The sequence below is a fragment of the Ammospiza caudacuta genome, chromosome 2 (genome assembly GCF_027887145.1).
Source record: "Ammospiza caudacuta isolate bAmmCau1 chromosome 2, bAmmCau1.pri, whole genome shotgun sequence".
In the NCBI taxonomy this organism is placed as follows: Eukaryota; Metazoa; Chordata; class Aves; order Passeriformes; family Passerellidae; genus Ammospiza; species Ammospiza caudacuta.
Genome location: NC_080594.1, coordinates 88,452,242 through 88,466,625, shown reverse-complemented (window position 1 = coordinate 88,466,625; position 14,384 = coordinate 88,452,242). Strand labels below are relative to the sequence as shown.

Here is a 14,384-nt window from a genome sequence, read left to right as displayed (position 1 = left end):
GGACAGGTTTTATTCCCTTCTGAATAATGCTAGCTGATGCATTTCCATGCTGGGAGAAAAAAATATTTTGGGTTTGGGACCATAAGTATTCTTTCAGCAGTGATGTCCAGAGACATTAAAACGTTCTTTAAAAACTTGGTTCTTTAATCCCCTTTTTACATGCACCTTGAGGTACTAAGACTGGCAACAAGATTAACTCAAGTCCACCTAAAGAGTCAGTGGGAAAATGGAAGTAAAATTTGAGTGCTGGATGAGAACTGTGTTTTTTGATCCTGAGTTATTCTGCTCTTCCTTCAAAGAGAAAGAACTCTGCAGCTTCTGCTTGTATCTAGTAATCAAAATTATCTCAAAATGTTCTAAGTCAGGAGGCAACTTTTCCCCGAAGAAAAGTTATGATCTGAAAAAGAATAGGTTATTTTCTGTGAAGATGAAGGGAATTAAGTTAAACTGAAGCTTTCATTCAGTTTCCCTGTACTTTTCAAAATGGGTATTATATGTAATAGGACCGGGTAGTTACTACAGAGCAAGATTGAACTGCAGTTTAAAAAGATACTGTGGGTATCAAGGCCAGAAATGTGTTGATGCAAAAAAAAGATACAGATGATATTTAATAAAAAATGAACGTTGCTTTCCTTGCCATTTCATCTTTACCTCATTCACTAGAAAACCAAGAAAGTACTCAAAACAGGGCCAGAGCAGAAAGATGGAATACTAACTTTATCGAAAAGCAATAGCATGCATCAAAGCAGAAGACATTTCCTTTAGTGTCCCACCAACATAACCTCAAGAAAATTAAAAATTAGCTTTGCTGACCAGAGTTCCTAACACTGAAACTCCTGCCACCTCACTTTGCATATGGCAGTCCAGTAAGCAGATTTCAAGCAGTAATAATTTTAAATAACTGTTTAGACCAATGATCTAAAAGTTAGAGTCTTTTCATGCATTCTGTAGATCTGCATAATTTGATCTTCTAGTCAATCCTTTTTGTTATATCAAATAGCATCTTTGCTATGGGATTTACTGGGAGAATATAACCTCCCAAAATGGTATAGACTTGTAAGCTTACACATACAATTTCTACCTGAAAATTTTGATGTCAGGTTACCTCAGAGCTGTCCTTAGCTGATACTAAAGTTCTGTTGAAATAGATAGTTCATGAGTCCTGTGAATTTCAATAACAGATGCAAAGCTCACTTTGCCATACGGGACTCCACAAAGTGAGAGACTTCACAATTTCATCTGGCAAGACATATGCATTTGAAACCACTCAACAAACTGAATTTCCTTAGCATGAGAGATGAAATGAACTAAGGATATGGAAACAAGATATTGTATCTGGAAATAATGGTGCTGAATTTTATTCATACATACACGCATATATACATATACATACACACACACATATATTCTGATTTGTAAATGTACAGAAATACAAAATTATATAATCTGGTGCACCTTCTTTCTCTTTCCTCTCTGTATGTATCCCCATAAACTCATTTTAACATTTTAAAATGTGTGCCTGTTTGCTAGATGTAAAATTGATACACTAGATAGAATTTTCATCATTTCAAAAACTCAGTGCTTGTTTACAATGTGAGCAAGAATCCAGTTGCAAGCATGAGCTGAGCTGATGTTTCATATTCAGGCTTAAGGCATGGAGTAGGATACAGGTGAGTTGAGGACTTGTGTGCATAAACTAATGATTTTTTTTAGCCTTTTAATAAAATCTGTCCTATCACATGATGAGTGGGAAACAAAAACTTACATTTGAGTCCAGGTAAATGGAACTCTGTGTATTGTACTGGAAGAACTCTATAGGTTTTGAGGATTTTTTTAAGATAGTAAAATGCCTGAAAGCATGTACACGTGGCTCAGAAAAGGACACCTTTGTGTCAGAAATCTAAATGTGATTTAGGAAGTGTTGAAGAACTTGATTTTATATTGTAGGGTATGTCATGGTCTGGATGTGGTTCTTTTGAAATCAGTGACTCCCAAGGCCCGGATCAAGCCCATGCAGAAAGCGATTGACATATAGTTAGTAAGGGTCAAATCAAAGCCAGCCAGTTCACACCCCCTGCACTTGGGCATCTCTGCAGTTGGCCACTGTGATAAATGGCTAAAAAGAGTCTTTGCAGCTTTTTTAAACCATCAGCAGGGTACAGACCTGATGTTGAGGGGTCTGGAGAGGTTGCTGGATCATGCCTACCCTATCTGCTTATACTGGGAGGTGGCATAGATTTCAGGAAATAGCTTTTAGATGTCCAAGGCACACACAAAATTCCTGCTTTACACTTCCTATCAGCATTGCTTTCATCTTGGTTATTGACTTGTGATTTTTTTCAGAAACTTCCTGTTTGTTTATTTCTGGGTAATAGGTATATAGGGAATTCAAGTAATCATTATTATTCAAGGTTGAGACACAGGCAATAATTTGCCTTCTGTCTTTTCCAGGGACTTTCTGTTATCTTGAATGGAGAAGGTTGTTCTTTTGAATCACTGTAGCTTGTAACTTTACAAGTCAGAGATGGACAATCCTTCATAAAGAGAAAGTAGTCAAAAGTAATCCACAGATAGTTCTTTCTCTCCAGAGTGCTTTTAGTGAGAAGTTATTTAACTATGAGGCATAACTTCCATCATTCCTTGCCATTTCAAATACTATGAACCATTGTGAAATATCATTTTAACTATAAAAAAAGAAAGATTACCTTATGGCTATGCTGTTTGTTGAGAAGGTTCTCTCTTGAGACTTTCTTGTGGGAAAGCTTTATTTTTTTTCCCCTAGCCAGTAAGAAGTTGGATTTTTTTTTTTCTATCAGAAGACATGCAGTTCATAACAGGTTGGGAATAGAAAGACTGCTATTCCGCAGGAATTAAGAGAAACTGTATGTATTACTAGGAATCAAATAACTTACATGACATAGATTTCATTTTAGCACTGGTTTTATAATTTTGGATATTTCACACTAATCCCATTTTGTTCACTATTACTAAATCAATCTCAGAAGTGATGCTTTGTATGAATTAAAAAGGCTAGCTCTGTTAATGTTGCATCTGTTGAACAATGTTGAAGTTTGTATGAGAGTCTTACTCTGACTGAGCAAGTAACATTGATTTCCCATACTCAGAAGGAAAATGGCACTGGAGGACTCCCAAGGAAGCAGTGGTGTGAAGACATACTTTCAGAATTCATGGTCAGATCTTAGCAGAATCTTTTTTTTCTCCCCACACCTCTTTTTGATCATAAGATATTTTCCTGAGAGCACTACTAGTGTGGAATAGAACATTTTTCCTCCAATGCTTACTAACCTTCTTGATTTTATTTTTCTGGATTTAGTATCTTTTCTGCTTCATACTTCTCTTCAAAAATTTCTTCATTCTTTCCCTCACCCCCATCTTCAGCCTTACTGGGATCAGAAGGAAGAGATGAAGGAAAGCATATTGAGATGCATAGGAATGTCACTTTTGCAAAGATGAAAATAAACAACAGAGCAAATCCATGTTTACAAAATAACTTTTTCACTACTAATACTATTTTCCATTATTTCTTAATACTACCAAATAAATTAATTACTTGGGTACACTCTGGATTCCTGTTTTGTATGTTTATTTCCAAAGATTCTTCTGTGATATGAAGAAGTGATGTAGCACACAATTAACTCAAGTTTCTCCCTGCAGGCATCACCACAGTATTGACCATGACAACTTTGAGTACCATTGCAAGAAAGTCATTGCCCCGTGTCTCCTATGTCACTGCCATGGATTTGTTTGTGACTGTATGCTTTCTATTTGTATTTGCTGCTCTGATGGAGTATGCCACCCTCAACTACTACTCAAGTTGCAGGAAACCAAACTGTACTAAGAAGAAAAAGTCGGTAAGATGGGAGCATTTAAATTTGTTTTCATGTGCAGCTCGGAGAGCAGATAATCATTTAATGGTAGTCTGTAATCCCGTGGCACTTCACTCCTCCAAGATTTTCCCACTGGTGTGATCTGCCCTGAAAACTGATGGAAGAGTCACCCACAGTAGCAGTAGGAGCAGTTACGTGCCTGCTGAGTGAGGTGTGTTCCTAACAGAAGCAGCCTGCTCACCATGGAGCAGCAACCCTGCCTACACATCCTTTGTCCTCCAATTACTGTGCTGGTAGTTGGTGAAGTCTCCCACTGAAACAGATTGCATAGCTTGTTATACAAATAAATGCACATCAATGTATATTCAAATGCATTGCTATTTCATGGCTTAACAGGTCTAGAAATATTTATGAGCAGAGTTTCATTGTCTCTGCTGGGAACTAGCATTTGGTTTAAGCCCTGTGCACAACAGGTTCACAAAGACAAAAATGGAGGTCACTTAAAAAGGTTTTAGGCATGGCTCATTTTTGGCCAAAAAACAACTTTTCATTGTAAGACCCAGAAAAACACAAAAGCTATCTATTTAGAATCAACTAAAACAATAATGCAGGAAGAATTGCCTGGTTTACTTCATAACTGACTATAAGAATGAGAGGGGGCAGTTTAATAGAGAAAAAAAATCTCAGTGTAAACATATGGAAAGGGGCTGGCGACTCGAAATCAAGCAATAAATATTATTTGTTCATAATCAGTAGTTGGAGATGTTGGATGCCATTGTGTGTAATGGAGGAAATAAGGACATTTGAAATCAGAAATCAAAGCCAAATAGGAAAAATGTGAAGAAGGAAATTGAGGAGAGAGAAGCCTAAATTTAGGGAATAATAGGTCATGATGTAAAAAGGGATTGAATGAAGAGCTATAGAAAATGATTGAATGAAGAACTAATGAAGGAAAATCTGAAACAAATACGGGATTACAGAAAGTCTAGAAAGCCACAGACTTAGTCAATGACAACTCCATTAAACTTAAAATAGCTTCTTACAAAATGCATTGCTCACAAAAGCAAAAAATTGTTACCAAAAGAAAAGTTTGAGATCAAAATGAACTTGCTAGTGATCAAACTAAAATTGCCATCCTGTAGAAAGACTGAACTAAAAAGTCATGAGTATCTTTGTTGGTAGGATGTAATTCCAGACATGTGAATGAAGACATGAGAAAACATGCAACATTGTCAAGATTTAAATCAAGACCAGAAAAAATGCTCAATTACCTATTGTTTGAGCATTTCATGGGTTAAATAAATATTTTAAGTCTATGAAAACCAGTCATTGAAGGATTCTGTTGAAGTTTCATGCCGTTTTCAAGTGTCCAGAATATTATGCTGAATATATACAGAACACACTGCATGGAGTGTTTTATGCATTTAAGGGCTTGATCCAAGGAATACTATTGAATATAGATGCATGTGAAGCACTAAATATGTTTTCTCCTGAATAATTCTTTTCTTATCTTTATTTAAGCTACCTGATGTAAGTTTTGGTCATGTAATGGTAAGTAAGTTACTTTATTCAGTGAGAGAATTGGGGGCACAAATAGATGGTTGACATTTACTTGCACTAATTCCTGAGAGAGCTGTATTGCTATGTTATGCTTTACCCTGACTTCACTAAAAATATTGCTTTGCTTTTTTGTTAAAAGGTCAGTTTGTTTTCAGCTGTGGCAGAGGAACATAGCTGCCTCTTTCTATAAGGACTTATCAAGTGATATGAGAGGGAGAAGGGTCGAGTATACAATATTATTGTTATTTTTACCTCAGAAATTTTGTGTGTCCGCTTTATATAATACAGAAGTTACAACATTTTATGAGAAAGTAATAAGCACAAGTTATGTCATAAACTTCTATGGAGTTTTAACTAAGTTTCACAGAAAAAAAGAAAGTTCATTTATGCATATGCAAAACCTTTAGTAAGCTTTCAGGTGGATTTTCAAATAATTTAGGCTCACAAGTTGAACACAGGTAGTTGTACTCTATCTACAAAAGGAATACGTGGAGTAGCAATAAAGTTGGAACAGAGCACAAATTTGTGTCTCTAAGTTGTGTGAATACCTGCAATATAGTGTATGCAAATATAAAGCATTCAGCAAGCCTGCAGCCAGTTTACCAGCTGGTTGAATAGTCTGCCATCAGATAAGAACAGAGCCAGAACTCAAACACTGGGGTTTGCATTTCTTAGGTTGGATATGATGAATTTTCTCATTTACAACTGCCAGATCTATGTTACTAGCCTATCATTTTACAAATAATAATATATACTTTTTTTTTTAAACAAGAGTTCTCTGATGTATTTTAAGACCTCATATAACTTAGAAAGTCTGCTTATTGGCAATTAGTGGTTTACAGCAAGCATCACATCTATCCACTTTCTACTGCTGTCACTCCCTGGACAGACTTTTCTGGAAGATGAAGTTAACAGAGCATGTTGAATGGGTATCAGCACTTTCCTTTTTCCAATTAAAAGCTATAGGGAAAGATAATTAAAATTACATTAGGGTTTAAAAGCCTTTATCTAGAGGTAGTCATTCTGATCTGCTTGGAAAGTATCTACAGCATTTTAAAGTTTTTTACTCACTCTTTTCAGGTTTTTTTACCTGCTGTTTTCTTTTCACCCTAAGTTACTGAGCACCTTTGTCTATACTGAGGGCATTGTCTGTACAAAGAAACCTTCAAATTAGAGCTCAAACAAGCAATGTCTCTGGTTCTCAAGATATCATTTTGTCTTTTTCAACTCTGTAGTAATGACACTTAAAAGGTGAAATTTATTAATCTTAGTAAATCCATGTTCACGTAATCCCAAGCCTTTTCTTTTCCTCCTAGAAAACACACATATACCTTGTCAGAAACAATATTATTAAGCATGTTTTACACTGCACCTGAACTGCCGTGTCCAAGGCCCTGGAGAAGTGCCTTGCCCTGGCAGACCTCCTGGGTGGGAGTGGGATGGTGCCCACGGTGTGTGCACTGCTCTCCCAGCCCCAGCTCAGCTGGACACATTGAACATGGGGGGGACCATCCACCTTCCCCTCGTGTCTTGTCACTTCAGGATACCTCCTACGTGGCAGAGATTAATCTCTCTGAATTATTAGGGCAATTATTTTATCTTCTGTCCTGAGCAGATAGTTGATATAAAAAAACAACAAAATACCCCAGATATGGGGAAGTTTCCTTTGCAGAGCCAGAGCACCTTTTTATCGTCACCCACCAAAACCTTTCTGAGCCTTTATTTTTTTAAACATAAATATTTTAGACAGGCATGGAAAATTTCAGTCCCTGAGCTGGAAATGTTCATAAAGACCAGTAATAAATATGCAATATATGACACAGTGGTATAGCAGAACGCCATGTATACTCTAGTCACAGTCTTTTCTTTCCATAGTACTAGAGTAAAAAAGATTGGTTGTACAATAATCTTATACCTGTTTGACATGACAGCACATTTTAAGGCCCTGAAACAAGCCACACAAAACTTTACAAAACAGAGAAAAGACCATACAGGTGTAATTTCTGTCATCTAATCTCAGAGATAAAGTCATTCACAACAAATAGATTTGCAATAATCTGCTTCTAAATTGCAATCTGCTTGCAGTTCACAGAAGAATGCACCTGAGACATTTTAGCATTTACTTATGACAAAATGAATTGTATCTAGAAGTAATTAAATAGATTCCATAGGTCAGTTGTTCAGGTGTAGTTGTCTGTGTTGGCAGTGCCAACATCTAAGTAGAGGGATGCCACATCAAGTTCTTAGCTCAGGCACCAGCATTTTTAATGAGATGGGTAATACTACAGCATGCCAAAAGATTTGTAGAAAGCAAATTAAGTCAATATGAAAAGGAGACATTTCTACTGAGGCACATCAGTCATATCACCAGTGTTTCTCACATCCAGAAGGAAAGTTTTCAGATACCCCCTAACACCTTCAGCAGGAAATGTTGAGTACTTTGTGTAGTATGGAAGCAAGAGCCCAGAGCATTTTCCTAAACACAAGCAGCTGTGACCAGCTTGTTCCTGGCACAGCCAGCACGTTCCTGCAGGCAAAGCCAAGGCTTGGCACAGTGCCGGGGAGAGGAAGGGCCTCTGGTAGATAAGCCAGGCTGCCAGGGCTGTGTCTGCTTTGTCAGGATGGTACTGGCAGGCAGCAAAGCTGATGGGACCTTTTCTAGTGATGTCAGTGGAGGAGGTGACACTTGTGAAGATGGAATGGGTGGTTTTATGAGAGGGGAGACTCTTGTGAGAAGGCATCTTGCGTGCCAAGGAAATGATGTGACAGAAAAGCTGACAAAGTGTAAATAGGGAGTACATTGAAGAAGGAAACGTCTGTAAGCACGAATGCTGCTGTGAGGATGCATGACATCAAAATTCCTATTTCTGAGCATGGTTAGTGTGATAAGCTCTGAGGGGACATGCCTCGGGATTCAGTACAGGAAATCCTGTACTGAAATGATCACTATCTGTTGCTGACCAAATCTGTTCTTATAAATTATAGTGAAGTTAAGAGGCAGTGAATGCACCTATGTGAAGTGGAGGACATTGTATAATTAAATGGAGAGGGGGGATATCTTCCTTATTTTTGAGAATCCACCTTAAATGTAGTAGCTGCAAGTGTTTAAAATAACTTGCAAATTATATTCTGACAGGTAAGTGAATTCCTAAGTGTGAAAAAATGATTGCTTTCTGCTGTGATTATTAATTTTGATCTGCGCCATCCAGGGAAATTTGTCAAACTGTTGCAATTTTTTTTCTCTCCTCAGAATTATTCTGTACTTGATATGAGACCACCAACTACAGTCATCACATTGAACAATGCCATGTATTGGCAAGATTTTGAAGATGCGTGTGTCTATGAATGTCTGGATGGGAAAGACTGTCAGAGCTTTTTCTGTTGTTATGAAGAGTGTAAATCAGGCTCGTGGAGGAGAGGACGGATTCACATAGACATCTTAGAACTGGACTCTTACTCTAGGGTCTTTTTCCCTACATCCTTCCTGCTGTTTAACCTGGTCTACTGGGTTGGATACCTCTATCTTTAAATGTTGCCTGTAGCAGTGAAGACTGCTGTGTTTTCTCACTGCGGACGGATGCTGAAAGTGCAGAAAAAGTGAAGGACACAGTCAGTTTCATCTCCAATTTAAAAGACCACATTAACTTTTACCATCACAGAGCCTGATGAAGAATTTTAACATGTAATTTCTTGAAAAAGAAAAACATGGAAGAGTTCTCTCCTAACTGCTATTTGTTTTAAGAAAAAAGTTCTTACCAAGTTCTGCTGAATTTGTAGTGTAAGCGATGTTTATGAATAATTATTGTATATTAAAATCTCTACTATTGTCCCTTACCATAGGAGCTATTCACAATTCAGGCAAAGTTTAAATACGTAATTTTTATTTTTCATTCTCATACTTTCTTCAAAATGCTGCCATATCCCTAAGGCTCAGAGAAATGTACACTGGCACTAGCAAATAAGCCAAAGCTGATGAAAATGCTCTTTTGTATTTAAATTTGCTTGATACCACAGGTTTTGGGAAACTGACGATCTCCTTGATATGGAATAACCACCAAGAGACACTAAGAAATGTCTGGTAGGATCAAAACGTGGACATGACTTTAGAGGTCTGAGGTTCATTGAATTAGCCACTTACCCACACATATTGGTTTTAACTTAGAGGTGAAAAGGCAGACAGAGAAGAAAGCTATCATTTGGATATAAATAAGACTTGCCTATCTGTGAGGCAGCTGTAGGCATAACTTCTACAGTTTTTCAAGCTTTTAACTGTGTTTTCTATGACTCATTAAACACAGGATGGTCATTGATTTCCAAAGTACTGTACTTGAGGCAGGACAAGATTTCTCTTGTTTGTGTCATTGTAGCAGTTCACAGTGCATAGCCCATGAGTAAAAATTATAATAGCACCAGGAATATGTGACTTTCTTCAGATTTCAATCTGCTAAAAAAGTGTTTTCATGCATTCTTATTTTTTCTCTCAAAGTTGTATTATAAAATTGAAAAACAGGTGTGCCAAAGGCCTTTTTTTTTCTTTTCATAACATTAAACACTGCAATATTTACTCACAATAGTTGTTCCCTGTGCCTGAGCTAAAGACTGAACACTTGTGGCTTGAATAGTACATTACAGGAACTCAATTGTGACACTTGGATTAAACATGAAACAGCTGCCACATGTAGAAAGAGGTTCTTTTCATTCTTTTCCAAAATTTTCAACTATATTTTACACTAAAAAACAATTTTGTATTTTTCAAGGTATTGACCATTGAATTCTAAACTACCCATTTTTTCAAAAACTACTTTTATAGTATTGAACTAAGTGATGTCTTTTACAGGCTGTCTACATAATTGTTATTAAGCAAACAAAATACATCCAGAATTAAATAGCAATAGCTTTTCACTACCCTTTGCATGACAAATTGTTACAAAAGATTGAAGTTAAAAGATAATTAAAACAACAATTCTATTTCTTTTCCCTTTTGGAGATAATTTTTATGAACTCAAAAAATGTGTGTCTCTTCCAGGCAGTATTTGATGAAAAAATGAATAGTGGATGTGACTTGAAAGGAGTTCCTTTTTCCTCCAAAGGAAAACCCTGCAAACAAGCAAAAGCTAATGCAACAGTACTTCTAAAGGAACAGAAATGCTGTCATGTTCTTTGAAACATCACTGTCTCTCATTGCTGTTGCTGTGTTCTTCCACTGAGTTTTAATAGGGGGGAAAAAAATTAACCCAAAAGTTAATTTTAATTTTTCAAAATCTTTCTTCTGTTTTTAACTTGTCTCAAATATCTGAAACCTAGTTGTGTTTAGGTTGTGGAAGCGAATTACTTCTGTAAGGACTGAAAAAATTCAAATTAGAAGCACAGAAAAGAAATATTTTGAGGCAGAATCAAAGCCTTATTTTTAGAAAGATCTGCCCAATCTGATGTCTTCTAAACCAATGATAACCTTCTGATTTCAAAATACATGTTGAAAATTTTGCTAACTCTAATTAGCAAATTAACTGCTCTGTAAACCTGTGTCCTGCACTTGGAGGTATAGACTTAATTTGAGGATGACAGTGATATTTTAAGTAGTGCAAGAAGGTGATTAAACTTGAGTTGGATATCCTGATCTCTAATTATTAATTATTCTACTCTAATAGTCACCTTCAGCCATATTTTGGAAGAATACTAGAAATATTCCAATAATGGAAACCATTTTCCTTTAGAGGGGTGATCCTGCAAACCCTCTGCACAATCAATTGATTTTGGTGGTAGTATTCAGACAAATGATGCACAATCAGGTGCCTTCCACCATTAGATCTTGAACAGGTAAAGTGATGTTTATTTAACAATTCCGTGCTGTGTGAGTTTTCTGGGAACCGTGTTAGATGATGAGCGTATGCTTTTCTTGCACTTGTGGCTGCTCAGGAGCCCTGCTGAAAGCAGACAATCCCAGCAGATCCTTCTTTGAAAGACTGGTTCTGCTAAGTCCATTCATATTGACAATTTTTCTGACTTTTTCCACAAACAGAAGATGGAAGCAAATAATTCCAATTTTTCCACTGTCCTAAATCAAGAAAGAAGCTTCAGACACTACTGCCTTCTTCTCTTACAGTGAGAGCAGAGGACATATTTTACTGTGTAATTTTTTCTGATTTGGGGTTATCAAAAATTGATTTTTATGGAAGGCTGGCAGGTTCCTGAATGCACTCCTCTGCTTGTTCCCAGTAACTTGGCTTACTCTCACTGCTTTACTGCTCCGTGCTTTGGCAGGCGCTGAGAAACCTTAGAGATCAGGGAAGAGGGGCTTTCTATGATCTGCATCATTTAAAATTGTGGCCATTATGTTCTGCACACATCTATGTGCCATATCCTTCTGTAGGAGTGAGAACATCCTCATTCACCTTCAAGTATTCTTTTGCTTCTTTTGCAAATTGGCAAAAGTTAACATTTTGGTGTGCTGTCCCATGAGAAATGTAAGAACTGTATTTTAGCATTCTAGAATATGTTCTTATCATATAATTTCATATTCTTATCATATAATTTCATACTAGAGACTTGCATTTATTCAACTACTTCTTTTTACCCTTCCAAGGAAGGGAACAGAGGAAGGAAAAACCAAATGAGCAGTGAAATGAACACATTTGGCTATGTAAAACCTCAAAACCAAGTATCTTCACATTACATTTGTTCTTTATCAAAGCTGCAGAAGGGATTGTGAGTTTTTTAAATAATCACCTTTGTTTCCCAGGACGATTTAAAGTCAGTCCTCTTATTCTCCCCTTCAATTAAAAATTCTTGGGCATAATTTGTCTTTATTGAGGGCAGCATTTCCAAGGCAACTAAGAATGTATAAATAATATTGGTCTGCTTAATTCAGTCTTCTCTGTTTTCCTGGCTCTGATTCATAGCATATTGACAGCTCCTTTTTTTACAGCCACTCTTCCAATAATAAAGAAAAAAAAACTTGTAGCCAGTTTTTGCTCTCTCAATGTCCAGCAGTAATGGGGAACTTCAGTGTCACACAATTTTAATATAACTTTCTAAACAAAAAAGTAGGGGTATAGTTTAAAACACATCAGGCATTTTGATAACCTTCTCTTTCTCATGTTCTCCTTAATCAACTCTCAACTGTGTATTGCTATTTTGTGCATACCAATAAAAATGATAAAAATTACAAAAGCCAGAACTGTCTTCACAGAGACAGTGATGAGTAGTGAAGCTAAAAGAAGAAAAAGAAATTATTTTTTATTGCTGTGCAGCTCTTATCTGTTACAATCCTCTTATTCAATTTAACCCACAGCTAATTCCAAGTCATCCACCTGGAGGTTTGCACATTCATCAGCTGGAACAGCAGTGACACATGAGCCTTTAACTGATAGGAAATTATTTCTGGAACTGCAGGCATACTGCCAAATAACTCAGACAGATAGCTATCTTAAACACTTCTGCAGCTCTAATATGTCTTGGTGTCTAGCATCTCACGTTATTTCATGAATTTATCACCATGAATTATCTTCTTACCAGGTCATTTCATGAAGAGAAGGCTGTTTACCTCCTTTTTATACAAAATTTCACCGTATATCTGATAAAATGACTCTCCTACATGACTGGATGCCAGGTAGCTCTGGAACTGCTGACAGACTTTGTGGGAAGGAAGATTCAATATTTTAAGACAGACAGATTTCACAGAGTCACAGAATCAAATAGGTTGGAAAAGACCTTGGAAATCATCAAGTCCAGCCTATGACCTACCACCACCTCATTAACTGAAGCATAGCACTAAGTGCCATTCCAGTCTTTTTTTAAACACCTCCAGGGACTGTTTCATTAGCCTCACCACCTGGAGGGTTGGTGTCACCTTCTAATCTGTAAAACAAAGTGCCCACTGAAACTTGTAAAAGCTGTCCATAACAAATTGTACTTTTTCAATTGGCTGCTCTTTCCTGGTTTCCATATAATGCAGTAAGAAAAGGCAAGCCATATTTCATAATATTAGATAGCTACACAGGCAGATTATTTTTTTTTCAAGGTATCTTCTTCTTCTTCTTGCTCACAGTGAAATGCTCGTGCCTCTTACATCAGTGCCTTTATCATTTATTAATATGAAAGGACATCCCTTAACATATTTCTCGTCTGAAAGTTAGAAAGTGGGACCAGTGACCTTCTGGAGTTCTTCCCGAGCACCACAATGTGTGATCAGTATTCTAAATGTCTTCAACCTACAGACTGAGCATTTCTCTGCATTTTCTTTATTTTTCCAAACAGTCTGTAGGTTTCTTATTTCCTATATAGCAAAAGGCTGCAGTGGAACTTCAGCAGTTTACCAGAATCCTTCCTTCTTCACTCAGCAATTTCATTCCACCAAGAGATGCAGAGCTTAAACTCAAGGCTCATCCAGATCTCTTTCCAGAAGACTATTCAAAATAGGCAAAACGAGACTATGGATTGGGAATGTACTTCCACAGATGAAAGGTGAGGTTCTTTTTCCTTAAGAGGTTTTTTGGCTTTTTCTCTCAGTTAATTTATATTTCTCCTCCCTCCACAAGCATAAAATTAGCTCAACTTACACTTGCCTACTGAGAAAAAAGTATAGTGTTATTAGTCTTATTCTATGCTTCTATGCCCACCACCTTTTTATGGTTCATCACACTCTCTTCTTGAATGGTTCTAGTATACAAGTGAAAAAATGAGGGCCTTTTTTCCGGACTCAGTGGCCTTAATAGTATTTCCTTTCTCCCTGGAATCTAGGAGGAGTTCTTTCCTCATAATTTAGGCCACTGGTTTAGATACTAAAACCAAAGCTATGTTCTATATCTAAAGTGAAATTATGTTTCAACAACAACAAAAAAATCTTAGCCTGAATTGAATTGCTTTGAGAAGTTAAACAGTAATTTTTTTTACACTGAACATTTGGTGGATAATTTAAAGAGATACGATGGCCTACAACCCTGTCTAGCTAGGACTAAGTCCTGAACCAGGGATGAA

At 36.8% G+C, this 14,384-nt stretch overlaps 1 protein-coding gene across 3 annotated transcripts in view; it reads left to right on the top strand.

Moving 5' to 3' along the window:
• Positions 1–9,923, top strand: part of GABRG3 (gamma-aminobutyric acid type A receptor subunit gamma3) — a 290,448-nt gene extending 280,525 nt beyond the window's left edge. The window contains exons 8-10 of one of the 3 annotated variants that reach the window (XM_058824561.1): positions 3,676–3,872; positions 5,370–5,399; positions 8,659–9,923. In XM_058824561.1, coding sequence (XP_058680544.1) covers positions 3,676–3,872; positions 5,370–5,399; positions 8,659–8,937 — 506 coding nt within the window. In that variant the 3' untranslated portion in view covers positions 8,938–9,923. Of the gene's footprint in view, positions 1–3,125; positions 3,192–3,675; positions 3,873–5,369; positions 5,400–8,658 lie in introns of those variants that run through there. The other 2 variants (XM_058824566.1, XM_058824560.1) reach the window with 2 other exon arrangements.
• Positions 9,924–14,384: the final 4,461 nt, after the last annotated feature.